The 13,820-nt window shown below is 61.2% G+C and overlaps 1 protein-coding gene across 3 annotated transcripts; it reads left to right on the top strand.

Moving 5' to 3' along the window:
* Window positions 1–1,747: 1,747 nt before the first annotated feature.
* XKRX (XK related X-linked) lies at window positions 1,748–13,750 on the top strand. Of its 3 annotated transcripts, XM_054840023.1 has the most exons (6): window positions 1,748–1,928; window positions 2,170–2,260; window positions 4,650–6,508; window positions 8,307–8,662; window positions 10,776–11,035; window positions 12,581–13,750. In XM_054840023.1, the coding sequence occupies exons 4-6, from the start codon at window positions 8,364–8,366 to the stop codon at window positions 13,324–13,326; spliced, it is 1,305 nt and encodes a 434-aa protein (XP_054695998.1). In that variant the 5' UTR covers window positions 1,748–1,928; window positions 2,170–2,260; window positions 4,650–6,508; window positions 8,307–8,363; the 3' UTR covers window positions 13,327–13,750. The 3 variants fall into 3 exon arrangements, with proteins under 3 accessions (XP_054695998.1, XP_054696000.1, XP_054696001.1); XM_054840025.1 differs by lacking the exon at window positions 4,650–6,508; XM_054840026.1 differs by lacking the exons at window positions 2,170–2,260; window positions 4,650–6,508.
* Window positions 13,751–13,820: the final 70 nt, after the last annotated feature.

Raw genomic sequence — 13,820 nt, 5'->3', positions numbered from 1 at the left:
GAGCAGCATCAGCGTCTCACCCGCTCGTCCTCGCCGTGCGGCCCCTGCTCACATCCCCTTTGCGTTGCAGCTGCTTAAATCTAATCTGGCTTTAAATTACTTACTCCTCGCAGCCTCCTTAATCCTGGCAGGTCGGCCCAGGCCGGTGGCCGCTGGGACATGGAGTGCAGCGGGGCTGCCCGCCACACTGGGTGGCACGGCACAGCACTGCATTACCCACCCGGCTGTGCCCGCACAGTGCTGGGCAGCCTCGCGCCTCCATCGCTGGCTTAAATGGCTTGTGGTGGGGACATCGCCTGACAGCCCACGTGGGGTTTCCAGCCGAATTAGTGTCTCCTCTAATGAATGGTGTCCCTGGCTCCTCGCTGCCTAATCCCTGTGTGGATGTTTCTCTGAGGCTCTGCTGCCCACCCAGGGGTTCCCTCTGTGCCGGTCTGGGGGACATCTCTGCTCACTGCTTGTATTTCATGCCCTAGCGAGGCACCCCCTGAGCAGCAGGTCCTGTGCTGCTCCAAATGGAAATACCAACCAGCCTAAGCAGGTGCCTGGCTGGGAGCAGGGAGGCAGTGGGGACCCTCGGACAGAAGGACAGGGAGCAGAGCCAAAACCCTAACTCCTTTATCTGCAACGCTGATAAGATCTTGCTTCTCAGGTTTCCTGCTGCTTTACCCAGCTGGGGCTGCCCTCCCTGGCACGCTGCCACTGTTGTGTGATGAGAAGAGGCCGCGGGGATGTCTGAGCCATAGGAGCTTTGGGAGGGAGGAGCGGGGTCCAGACGGATGAGGACATGAGACTCTCCAAAAGCCACGCTGAGGAGCAAGCAGGGATCCTGCTGGATCGCATCGGTCCATGCTAAACCACCCAGAGCCAGCAGCACTACCTCAACCAGCTGAGCCCCAGCCATGAGCCAAGGATGCTGAGATGCTGCCAGGCATCCCACAGCACCTGGGTGACCCCTGATGTGCAAGCCCAGGCTGGGCACAGCCCCTCCCTCCAGCCCCACATGCTATGGGGAAGCTCGGTGCCCGTCCCTGAGCGAGGAAGCTGCTCCGGAGCCAAGCTGCAGATAGGGAACTATGTGTGGTTAATGATTGATGGAGGAAGTTTCCATATCAATATCGCGGCCACATGCAACAATATTTGGGTTGACTGTTCACCCCCACACCTCTGACGGCAGGGCACTGGCTGCACCCCCAGCTGCCTTAGCCTGGCCCAGGGACAGACCCCTGTCCCCAGCCCGATGGCCTTTCCCCGTTGCTCCCATGCCCATGCCAGCAGCCTGCTGGGACCAGGTTTGCAGGCAGCACGGGGCTGGGAAGCCTTTTGCAGAATTAGCTGTACCACGGCTGGAAGCATCAGCACCTGACTCTGTGCCTAGGGGTGGCACTGCCAGCCGATGGCACAGGAAGAGGCACGACCATGAGTGTTATACATAGGGAAGTGTCATGTGGCAGGCAGCCCCAGAGGCAGCGGCATGGCATCCCCGAGGGGCAGTGAGAGCTGGTCTCCCTCCGGCACCGATGAATTTCTAGAGGTCTCTGAGCTGCTCTTAACACAAGTGTCCAAAATCCATGGCCAAATCGTCACCGGGGACCAGGAAACCCCCCAGGAGCCTGAGGCAGCTCCAGGTTCCCCCTCCAGATGCATACACACAGGGCTCAACAGCTGGGAAAACCTCAAAACCCACCCCAAATCTGGTGAAACCCACACTCGGCTCCGGCGAGGCGGTGTGAGGGCCAAGCCTGGATCAACGGGCATTTTGCCGGGCCTGGGCTCAGGTTACAGCGTGGGCAGCTGGTCCTTCGCCCACACAGCCGGCCGGCCGGGGTGCAGCCGGAGCCCCTCTGCCAGCGCCGTGGGGAGCCCCCCGGGCAGTGCCAGCGGGGACCCGCAGCAGCCGTCCGGGTTTCCTTGGTGACTGTTGCCAGGTGAGAAACTCGAAGGCAGAATTTATTATCTTGGTGGATAACCAGAGATGTTCCTTGCCGGAGCCGTTACTGGACTGTGCCCCGGCACCGTGCTGGGCTGGACCCCCTAGTGCTGCCAGTGCCAGTGGGAGCCCCCGAGGGAGGGCTGTGCCTGGGTCGCCAGGGCTGCTCAGCCCCTGGCATCGCTTCCCGGAAGGTGGCACATGTTTTGGGGCTATTTCTGCCCACTGGAGTGCTGCAGGTGAGAGAAGGAGGCGAAACCACAGCGACCGCAGAGAAGCACAGATGGACGTGGGCTGGCAGGCTGCCCTGCCTTGGCTTCCCTAGACCCTGTGAGTACATGCCCGAGCCAGCATCGGGCACACCGGGACCCCCCTCCTGGGAACCCTGGGGTGAGGGGCAGAGCTGGGGGGACAGCAGTGGCAGGGCTGGGGGAGCTTGCTCATGGGCAATGACAGCTTGCAAGGGAAAGCAGTGGGCAGCGCAGAGCTATAGGGGCTGCCCATAGCATTTACTGAGTGCCTTGAGCTGGGGTGGCACTGAAACCGAGGTGATGGCAAGGATCAAAAAGTCCCGGTGGAAATATTTACAAGCAAGCTGCCCTGTTTTGCTTGGGACTGCATCGTTCCTGCCCAAAAAAGCATCCGCAGCAGGGTGAGGACATGCACGGGCTTTGGGAAGGTACTCATCTTTCTATTTAATGCATCGGACGACGGCAGTAGCACACCGAGGCGGTAGATATGCAAATAGCCACATCGTCCCTTTAAATCCCAGCACAGCTCTGGTGGCTAATGATAACCCTGGATCATACGAGCTCCTAAATCCCAAGAGCTAATTACAGGCGAACGCCCCGCGGTCAGGCTGGAAATGCAAGATAATTACAGCCTGTGCCACGGAGACCTGTTGGTGATGAATTGGGGCACCGGGGATGTTTGCTGGCAGGCTGGTGGGACGGCAGGGACCGCAGCCGGTTTACACTTTGTGCGGGCGTGGAGGCCATGGTGCAAACCGGCTGTGCTTCCCGCCAACATGCCAGCAACCATTTTGCAAGCTATTTTGGGCGAGGGAGGTTGTTTTTCTGGAGCACTCTTTACTCCCCCACCACTAGTATCAGGAGCTGCTTGCTTTTCACCCAATTTCTGGCTGGGTGATTCCCAACCAGAGCACACATGAATTCCTGGGAGAAGCTTGGATGTCAGTGCAAGCTCCTCTGCCGGGCTTTGCTCTGCTCCCTGCTACGCAGGGAAGCTGCTGGCTTTCTCCTGCACTGTGCACGGAGCTCGGTGATGCCCTTGTGATGGCTACAAGCCTTCCCCAGGCTCCTATGGCGGTTTGCTGAGAGCATTACAGTGCTCCTGCTGCTTTCCTGCAGCAAAGCATAGTGGAAAGGAGAGTGTAAACCATCCCTCCTGCCTGCGGGATGCCCGGCCACCTGCAGTCAGTCGCAGCCTGGCTGGAGCCTGGCTGGGTTAGCATGCTGCCAGGGCTGTATACTCTTACAGCAGGTGGGACCAGGGGAATCAGTTAATGAGAAGTAATTTTAACCCTTCCTGCTCAGTTTAATGTTACAGCATCACCCGCTGCCTGAGCTGGGAGTGTAGCCAAAGAGGCATGACTTCAAAATGTGTAATTATTGCCAAGACCTATAAATGCACCTGAAGAAGTTAACTCCATTTTCTTGTTAAAGAATTTAAGCCGTGAGGCAGCAGTGGCACGGCCCGTGCCGGAGGAGCATGGCCGTGCCTGCTCTGCCCGCAGGCACCCCGGCTCTGGCAGCACCGAGCCCGGCGGTGGGCTCAGCACAGGCTCCAGCCTGCAGCCGGGTTTAGAGGGACAATGTCCTCAGGGCAGAGACGGGTTTTGATCCCAGCAGGATAAGGGAGCGAAGCTGGATGAGGAAACAGAGCGGCAAAAGCAGAGTCACATAACAAAGCAAATGGAAAAAATATTTCCCCAGTCAGAAACTATTCCACAGGCTGCTGGGGCAGGAGAAAATGCAGCTGAGGTACTGAGAATGCAATGCAAAATCCAAACAGCTTAGGCTGTGAAAACCAGTGATTTGCAAAGCTATTTCCAAACTAAGTAAAAAGTCCCCGGCTCGCAGATTCCTGGGAACACCCCAGCTGCCAGCCCTGCCGGTCGGAGCAGCGTGGCTGTGCTGAGGGGACGCAACCGTGTCCCCCGTTCCCTGCATGTCGAGCTGGGGAACACTTTGTGATTTCCACTTCATCCAGCGCATGGGGTCTTCTGGGGATCAACACGTCCCCGCTATCGCCCCGTGCAGCACCAGCTGAATGTTTAATGCTCAGCACAGAGCGTGTTCCCGGGGGGGGGGGGTGTTGATCTGAAAGGACATTGGAGGCGGGGGAGCACGGCCGGCCCCGCACCCCAGGCAGCTGCCTCCACCTCTGTGCAGGGCTATATTTGGGAAGCCGGCAGCATGCGCTTGGCATGTCCCAGCCACTGCTCTGGGAGCGATGTCTGCTCCGGGTCCTAGTGCAGTGGCAGTGCCCAGGGAGAGGAGAGGAGAGGAGAGGAGAGGAGAGGAGAGGAGAGGAGAGGAGAGGAGAGGAGAGGAGAGGAGAGGAGAGGAGAGGAGAGGAGAGGAGAGGAGAGGGCTTGTGGGAGCGTGCTGGCAGCTCACCCCACCTGGGCTCTTTAAGGGGTCTGGCAAGGAGCTCCTTGCCATGTGCAAACAGCTTTTCTCTTCTCCTTTTACAGGAGCCGAGCCGCCAGGCAGGCATGTATAAAGCAGACATGGCTATTTTCGGAGTGAGAGCCGGTGAGGGAGCCTGCTTCCACCCCACGTACAGCCCAGGCTCGCACACAAATGCCCTCACTCATCCGCAGGCGTGCAACGGGCTGGAAAAACTGCACAGCAAATCCCGCATTTCACACGGCGGGCAGCCACCACTGCCATGGCCCTGTGTTCAAAGCGTGTTGTGTGAACACTGGGATTAAGAAAATAATGAAGGCTGGGATGAAGAAAATAATAAAGCTAGGATGCTCTCCAGGACAGGGCAGGCGGTTGTGGGAACAGAACTGACATCCACACATGGTGGCAGGACCCGAGCTGGTGCCTTGGGCATCCCCGGGTGGGGGGGAGACTCCTGAATGCTGGTGCCTGCAGTAAGGCACGGGACAGGGACTCAGGCAGCACCATGCCATCCTTGTGCAGGGAAAACAGTGTTTTGTCCTTCCCTCTGCTTTTCTCTTCTGCTCCTGGCAGTGAGATCTGCAAAACTCCTGAGCTTCTAGGTGCTGCTGTTACATAAATAACCTGCCACCCATCTAAAAACCTTCACTTTCTTATGTGGCCCTAGAGAGACCAGCACAGTCCCCTTCTGTTAGGCATCTCCATGGCAGCTTTGCATTGCATTGGAGGTTGCTTCACCCATCTGGACTGCAGCTCCACAGCCCAGGGGCTCAGAGCAAGGGCTGGCCAGCAGCTCCCCTCTCTGCTGGCCCAGGATCCAGCCACTGCACACGGGAACACCTGGGTGGGATGTCCCCAGTGCTCACACAGTCCCTCCCAGTTTGTCACAGCTCTGTGACGCAGTGTCACAGGGTGTCTGTGCAGCCCAAGCCATGCTGAGTTTGCAGGCAGAGGCGCGGGCGTTGAGCTGGCTGGTACAGGGAGTGGTGGAGGCATCAGGGGCAGGATCGCTCACTGATGCTATCTGTGACACAGATCGCTTTTATGGTCTGCTGTTTACAGCGCTGAGATGTGGACAGGTAGGGTTAGGCTTGAGGGGTGACTCACAGCATGAAACAGAAAAACAACCCGCTGCCTCTCTGTGCTAGGGTCAGAAAATGGGATAATAACTGGTGTGGGAAGTGCTGTGAGGCTTCATCCCTCCATTCACCTGATGGCTGCTGGGGCTGCTGGACGCAGGAATGGAATTCTTGACTGCTTAAACAATTGCTCTTAAGTATTTCATCATGAAGCAGGGGAAGATGAAATTAAAAATACAATGAGTCGGAGCCCAGGCATTGCTCAGCCGAGGGCTTGGTGACCTGCCAGACTCCTGGGGGATGCTTTTAATTTGGATAAGTGGAAGTTGCATAAATGGTATAAATTGCACGTTGCTCTTGCTGCTAATACGGAGGTGTGGGCGCAGTTGGCAGTGCTGCAAGATGCAAGATCGCCGGCTGAGCGCTCAGCCAGGCTGCGTGCTGGGGCCGGCGCAGCTGTTGCCCGTGCACAGCTCCCACCCCGAGTATGCGCAGGAGGCACCTGGCTTCTTTGCTTGGATGCTGTTCCCTTCACCCTCTGCCCTGCTGGTTTTTTTTTTTTTTTTGAGAGGCTGTTTTCCAAAAACAGCTTGAAAAATATGTAACTATCATACCAGAGCTGAGTGGTCACACGTAGGTCTCCCGTCCCCGCTGGTCAGGCTAGTCCCTATGAGCTCATGGTGTTTGTGGTTTCCCCAAGCAACTGCTCAGTGTTGGAAGGAAAAGCACTGAGCAGCTGCAGACTGGGATTGCTTCTGTGGGAGCTGCCGTCAGGGGAGACGTGGCCTCCAAGGTCTCCTGTAGTTTTATTCCCAGCTCTGCTGCTGCTAAGCTCGATAGTCCCGGTAAGGCCTCCAGCCCGATAAAATGGGGAAAAGTGGGGTTTGGGGGGTTTCATGCTTTTGGCTTGTGTGGGGCCAGGCAAGTGATGGACACAATGTCCTTGCTGTTAATGTGGGCACCTCCTTGTGAGCTGGCCTGGCTGCCAAGGGATGAACACTGAGTGCCTTTTAAAAGTTACCTAAGACTTCCCGGTCTGCCTAAACCAGGGAAAATTGGCTGACCTCAAACACTCTTTGCCTTGTCCCATCTCTCCGAGCCAGCCAGTGTGTGCCCAGGCTGGACTGAGTAATCTGGCAGGCAGCACACACTCGTGCGAGTCAGCTCTTGTGCATGGCCGTGCCAGCAGCTGCCTGCGCTCACACCACTGCTTGTGGGGGACAGGCAGGCAGGGCTGGTGTTGGGCAGGGAGCCCCATGGCCATCGATGAGGGGAACAGCCCAGCCAGCCTTGTGTTCCCACTGCTGTACTGGTGACCGAGGTGTGGAGCTCAGCTGCCTCCCTGGGCCTGGACCACAGGTGGGACAGACAGGAGGGGATGTGGGGCTGAGCAGCGGGCTCAGTGGTGGGAGGTTTGGCTCCGTCAGTGAGTCCATATATCCCATCACCTTGAAGGTGGGTCCTTGAAGGCCATGGGGAAAGCACCTTGTTGCTCAGCTGTAGGCCAAGGTGGTCTTCACTACCTCCTACCTGGAGGTAGGAGCATCCAGGATGCAGGAGCCACATCTCCTCCATTAACATCCTACCCAAATCTTGAGGCCAGCCCTGCACACACACACACCAGCTGCCTGCTGGGCCTCAACGAGTGTCCCTGCCACAGCTGGGCTTGCGAGGTACCAAAATGCTCCCTGCCTTGGCAACACCCTTCCTCCCACATGCTGTCCCACAAAGCACAGGGCTGTGGGCTGGTGGGTGCCCTGGCCCAGCCCCGTGCATCCTTCCCCGGGGCTGGAGCTCAAGGTCAGCCCCCGGAGCTGGGGCGGTAGCGGGTGCAGGCAGCGGTCTGGCAGATGGCTGGTAAAAGCCACTGGCCTGGCTGCGGGCAGGGGTGGCACCCACACTGGCATCCCCTCCTGCCCCACGGCAGGACCCCACTGACCCTGGGGAGGACTGACACCCTGGCGGGGGAAGCTCCCCATGTTGCTGCATCTTGGGACACTTGTAGCTGCCAGGGCACAGTTGGGCCAGGACTTGGCAGGCGGGACCTAGGGAGGACCCCAGAGGCTCGAAGGCACACAGGGTGTAGCGTGGGGGCTGGCAGGGCTATGGCTGGGGGACTGGGGGGGGCGGTCCCTGGGTGGGTGCTGCAGGGGGTTCCTGGGCTGCCAGGGGGGTCCTGGAGTGTGGGTCCTGCCCATGTCGGGAGTGTCTTGAGGCATGGGTTCCTGGCAGAGATGGGAGTCCTGGGGTGGAGGATCCTGGGCAAAGATGGGGGTGTTGGGGCAGGGGTGCAGGTGGGGGTGTCCCGGGGCAGGGGGCTCCATGCCTGGTGGCGACCTGGGCACAGCCGCGAGGGAGTCCCGGGGCACGGGGGTGGTGGGCACGGCGGGGATGCCTGGCCGGGAGACACCGGGATGGAGGGTCGGGGCCCGGCGAGGTGTCCCGCCCCCTGTACCTGTCGGTACGGGCCCGGAGCGCTGCCGGTGCGGTGCGGCCCCGCCCCGCCGGGGCACGGCTCGGCTCGGCACTGCACGGCTCGGCGCGGCTCGGCGGGGCCGGGCCAGGGCTGCCCGTCGGGGCGCCGTGAGGCGGGGGCGCCCCGCCCCGCCCCGCCCCGCAGCGCGGCTCTTCTCTCCGCTGCAGCCCGGGATGGCGCCGCGGCGGGGCTGAGCGGCCGGGCCGGGCCGGGCCGGGGCCGGGATGGACGGCCCGAGCGGGGGCTGCCCGCCCGCCGCCACCGCCGCCCCGTCGCGGGCGAAGCTGCCGCTCGGCATCGTCTTCTCGACGGCGCTCTTCTGCGGGGAGGGGGCGGCGGCCGCCGTCCTCTGCCTCTCCTACGGCCACTCCGACGACCGGTTCTGGCTGGCGCTCACCGTCTTCTTCGTGCTCTGTCCCTCCGTCCTGGTGCAGCTCACCCTCATCTTCGTGCACCGCGACCTCAGCCGCGACCGCCCCCTCGTCCTGCTCATGCACCTGCTGCAGCTCGGGCCCATCATCAGGTGAGCGCGGCGGGGGACGCGGAGACCGCCGGCAGGTCCCGCGGGCAGCGGGGGCCGGGCGGGGCGCTCCGGGCACCGGCTGTCAGCAGCCATCTGTCCGTGCAGCACGCTCCCGTGCGCCCGGAGCTGCTCCTGCCGGCTCCCCGTCCCCTTCCTCCCCGGGGGCACTGCTGCTCCCGGCCCGTGGGGGTCTGCTGCTCGGCCACCCCCTCCCCAGCGGAGGTCCTGCCGGGGGGATGGCTGCCTGCTCTCCTGCCTGCTGGAGCCCTGCTCCGGGCAGGACTCTGCTCTCCCAGCCTGTTGTATCTCAGCTGCTAGAAAGGTTCTTCACAGGGTTACTTTCTGCAGTTGGCGTTGCCCTCTGCCTTTGGGGTTTGCTGTCATCTTGCTTAGGCTGGGAGCACAGATGCAAGTCCCGGCTGGGGTGCTTGAGGGTGAATAGGAACTTGAGGGTGAATAGGAATAGTTCTGTCCTCCCAAAGAGGTGTCTGGGCCTGGGACAGGTGGGGGTTATGGGACACGGAGGAGAGGATCTGGGTGCAGGAGCGGGGCTGGCATGGGAGCTGGGGGGCCACCGGACCCCACTGGGGAGAGGAGGGCGAGGGGGTGGATGTTGCACAAGCCAGAGAGGTGCTGATCTCTCACTCCTTGGGAATGCTGCAGTGCCTCCCCAGGCTGCCATCATCCCTGGCCAGTCCCGCTCGGCAAGAGTGCACAGGGCTTGCAGCCAGTGGCGTGGCAGAGCTGCCATCCCCGTGGAGCTCCTTCCCTGAGGGCACACTGGGAGCCACACTTTGGGGCATGCCGTACCCGCAGAGCTGCCAAAACACTGCGGCCTGCACCACACTTCCTCCATCACCGGAAACAAGCAGGGTGCTGGGGGTGTCCTTGTCACCACGGCTCATCTTTAGAGGCAGCCGGGGAGCCAGCCATTGGCAGGGCTGCGGGCCCGCCTCACCCCATGCTGGCTCATGGTGGAGTCACAGCTCTCACTGCACCAACCACAGCCATCCGAGATGGTTACGATGGTGCTTGGCCACCTGCAAGAGCCAGCCAGAGCCGCTTGGAGGGGCTGCTTCAGTTGGCTCCTTGGGCTGGAGATGGAGCCCAGCCTGCTGAGAAGGTCTGGCAGGGCACCGGGAGCCAGCTGGGACTGCCGTTGAAGCCAGGCCTTTTGGATAAAACCGTTTTCCTGTTAGTTTGCAACGAGCCATGAGCACTGGCCTGATCTGGCAAGAGAATTTATCTAAAAAACTCATTCCATTTGAGTCTGAAACAGAGCAACTTCTGCTGTTCTAATGAACAGTCATAAATAATTACGTCCTGTTGGTCTCAGAGCCAGTTTGTCCCCGGGCGGGAGCCAAGCCTGTCAGATGGGTCCTCCGCTGCTGATCGCCTCTGGCCCACACGTACCCACCTCATGGCTGTGTGCAGAGGGGCTGGGGGTCCCGCTGGCCACTGGCCTTGCAGCGGGGAGCAGCGTGGGAGAAACTGGCCTCCGCTGCTCGCATGTGAGGGTGCCCTGCGGGGAAGGGGCTGCGGAAGCGCTGTCTTATCTGCCCGTGTCACACCCGGCTTCACCCTGCGCTCCCCTTCCTGCCGTCCCCACCAAGAAGGAAGCGTAGAAGCCTTCTGCTCAAGAGGAGAGATCAAAGGCAGTATCAGAAAGTTTCTCTTTGCCTCCATTCAGAGGAAGAGATGCTGTTTTGTGCCAGTGGGGAAAGCAGGGCCCGAAGGCAATTAACCCCTTCCTGTAGCTCTAGCTCCCAGCAGAGCTACAGTTTCCGTACCCTGGATGCTGCACCTCTTGCAGCAGTCGTTGCACCCCTCACTGGGGCAGTTGTTGTTCCCCGGCCCCACACACTTCACCCTGAGTGCCGGAGCAGAGTAGCAGCCACCAGGCATCCCCATGGTCCTGGTGAGACCCTGCCCTAATCCTGACATCCCAGGGCCAGAGACCTGCAGCGCTGCTGAACAGTTGCCCAAATCAGTTGGGCTGTGCCCAGCAGAAGGGTCCGGCTGGCACTGGGTGAGGGGGGGCTGGAGGTGCTGGGAGCAGAGCCTTGGGGGGCAGGGGGGAGCTGGTGGGGTGATGGCTGCCATGTCCCCGCAGGTGCATGGAGGCCCTGGTGGTGTACTGCTGGTCAGGGAAGGAGGAGGAGCCCTACGTCACCATAACCCGCAAGCGGCGGCTGCGGAAAGGCTATGAGGTGGAGATGGAGCAGGAGGTGGGCCACTCGGTGCGCCGGCTGGCCACGCACCGCAACGCCTTCAAGCGCATGGCGGTCATCCAGGCCTTCCTGGGCTCCACACCGCAGCTCACCCTCCAGCTCTACATCAGCATCCTGGAGAAGTACGTCCCTGCCGCCCGAGGTAAGGGTCCCTGGCACATGGGCTCCCCCGGGGCCGTGCAGGCAGGACCCCACCAGCGCACGGTGGCAGCTCCTTAGCTGTGCGTGCCCCTGTAGCATCTGAACGAAGGTCTGAGGGGTTGCCTGGGGGCACGGCTGCCACCAGACTCCCCCAAATGTGGAGCGCAACTCACAGAGGTTGGGTAGTTGTCTGTCCCCTGGTTTGCTTTTCCCACGCCCAGTGCTCTGCTTTCCAGCTTGGAGTGAGGCTGGGGAGAGTGGGAAGAGCTGGCTGTGACCGAGGCACCAGGCTCTGCTCCCAGCCATGGGACTTGCATGTGCCAAACACCCAGTGCCCCGTCCCATAAAGATGCCGTGCCCCTGCCCTGGGCTGCTCCGGTCTGCATCAGTTATTGGTTTTTTTAGGCTAGCTATGGGCTCTGGCTTCCCCACGCTCCCTCCGTCAGATCTATTTCTGTGCCTTCCCCGACAGCCGGAGTGCCCAGCCCAGTGCTCCCCACTCCCAGGCTCCCTTGCCTGCTCCTGGGGTGTTTATGTGCTCAGAGGCTGGATTAAGATGTTAACTCTTGCTTTGGCGTGCTACTGAGCCGGCTGTGCAGGAGTGCTCTTGCACCTTTCCGACAGTAGCACTGGGTGAAGGAGCTGCCCTCACCAACCCTCTCCCAGCTGTGCTGGGAGCCCAGGCCTTGCCCTCTGTGCTCAGGGCAGGTGCATGGAAAAGGGAACACGGGAGATGCCCCACAGAAACTCCCTGCGTGACCGTGGCCCCTGCGAGGGTGTTTTGGGGAGCAGGAACAGCAGAGGCAGGAGGATGAGCCCGGCGCTACTCCGGCAGCAGATGTGGGAAGCAAATCCTGGCTGACAAATTTTGAGTGATTCCCTCGCAGCTTGGGTGTCTGAGCCCAGCCCCATAGCTTGCAGCCACCACCACCGATAGGGTGCAACTGGGACCAGCCGCACACTTCCCTTTTTCTCCATCACAGTTTTCCTGGCTGCGCTGAAAGTGAGCAGCCGCCGGTGGTCCCTACGAAAGACCTTGGCTTTGCAGCCCCCAGATGAGGGTGGCTCTTGAGATGCTCCCGGGGTGAATGGTGGGCTATGGTGGTGTGGCTCTTGGCCCAGGTGAGGGCAGAGGGACGCTTGCACAGACCGTGCCCCACTTGCCCTTGAGCAGCATTTCTTGCGCAGAGCAGGGGCGTTGGTGCCTGGTGCAAGCACAGGAACAGCCCCAGTTTGGCAAAGGCTTCTGGCTTGATGTAGGGAGAAAATGAGGGAGCAGAACCTCCTGCTGCATGCAGTGCTCCCCCACAGCCACCCCATCATGGGGTCTGTCACCACCAGCCACAGGCTGTCCCAGCAGTGCTCACACCGAGCCTCCTGCTGCAAGCCCTGGTGCTTGGCATCCTGCACTTCGCACCCAGGGTTGGCACCCCACGCTTTGCACCCATGGTTGGCACCCCATGCTTTGCACATAGGGCAGCAGAGAGGCTGGGCACGCAGCCCGGTGCCCAGCACTGCCTGACTCTCCTGCCCTCTCCCTCTGCAGCTGTCCTCATGGGCATCTGCCTGGTGTCGGTCACCTACGGGGCACTCGTCTGCAACGTCCTGGCCATCCAGGTCAAGTACGATGACTACAAGGTCCAGCTGCGGCCCCTGGCCTTCCTCTGCATTGTGCTGTGGCGCAGCCTGGAGATCTCCACCCGCGTGGCCGTCCTTGTGCTCTTCAGCACCGTCTTCAAGCACTGGATCATCCCCATCGCCCTGGCCAACCTGCTGGTGGTCTTCTTCTTGCCCTGGGTGCAGTTCTGGCGGAGCGGCACCAGCCTGCCCGACAACATCGAGAAGAACTTCAGTCGGGTGGGCACGGTGGTGGTGCTCTGCGCCTTCACCCTCCTCTACGCCAGCATCAACATGTTCTGCTGGTCAGCCGTGCAGCTCAATCTGGCCGACCGGGACCTCATTGACAAGTCGCAGAACTGGGGCCGCCTGGCCGTGTACTACGTGGCCCGGCTGGCAGAGAACATGGCCCTGGTCATCCTCTGGTACTTCTTCAAGACAGATGTCTACGAGAACATCTGCACCCTGCTGCTGGTGGTGCAGCTGCTCCTTGGCTACTGCCTGGGCATCTACTTCATGCTCCTCTTCTTCCAGTACCTGCATCCCTGCCGCCAGCTCTTCCGGCACAACGTCGCTGACTTCCTGCACTGCGTCTGCTGCCGCCGGCACCCGCCGGGGACCCCTCTGCATCTCGAGGTACCCCACGAGCCCGGTGTGAGGCACAGCATTGTTTGAGGCACAGCCAGCACCTGGCTTCTCCAGCCAGCTATGGACATGGGGACGGGCATTGCCAGGCTGTGCCGGCAGCCAGAGGAGGCTCATGGCACAAGCTGTGACAGAGGCAGGCGCTGCCGGGCCCTGCAAGCGGCACCGGGTCCCAGTGCATCCCTGCGGTGCCAGGGGGACAGGAGCATGCCCGCCTGCCCAGGACCGCGCGCATGGACACGAAGGACTTATGGGGTGCCCGAATCACCTGCCGCCGCAAGCCGGCTGCCATGTGGTGTGCAGCCCCTGGGGTCACCTGCCCACTGCGGTACATACGGTGACCTCGGGGCCACGGGTACCGGCGGGACTGTTTTAAGCAGTAAAGAAACTTTGCTGTGGCTGCATGTCCGGGTACTGGCAGGCAGCCGGTGACTCATGCGGAGGGTGGGGACCATCCCGCCGGGGCTGGCAGGGGTGCGCACACCCGCTGCCCATGTAGCCCTCACACTCGTGGGCTGCACCAG

Source organism: Grus americana, chromosome 12, assembly GCF_028858705.1.
Source record: "Grus americana isolate bGruAme1 chromosome 12, bGruAme1.mat, whole genome shotgun sequence".
Taxonomy (NCBI): domain Eukaryota; kingdom Metazoa; phylum Chordata; class Aves; order Gruiformes; family Gruidae; genus Grus; species Grus americana.
This window is presented reverse-complemented; position numbering and strand designations above follow the sequence as displayed.

What these genes read in the sequence shown, in the direction of transcription:
- XKRX (XM_054840026.1), top strand. Translation starts at nt 8,364, where the DNA reads ATGGACGGCCCGAGCGGGGGCTGCCCGCCCGCCGCCACCGCCGCCCCG. An exon ending in CAGCTCGGGCCCATCATCAG is followed by an intron (nt 8,663 to 10,775) that starts GTGAGCGCGGCG and finishes ATGTCCCCGCAG; the next exon opens with GTGCATGGAGGCCCTGGTGG. An exon ending in GTACGTCCCTGCCGCCCGAG is followed by an intron (nt 11,036 to 12,580) that starts GTAAGGGTCCCT and finishes CTCCCTCTGCAG; the next exon opens with CTGTCCTCATGGGCATCTGC.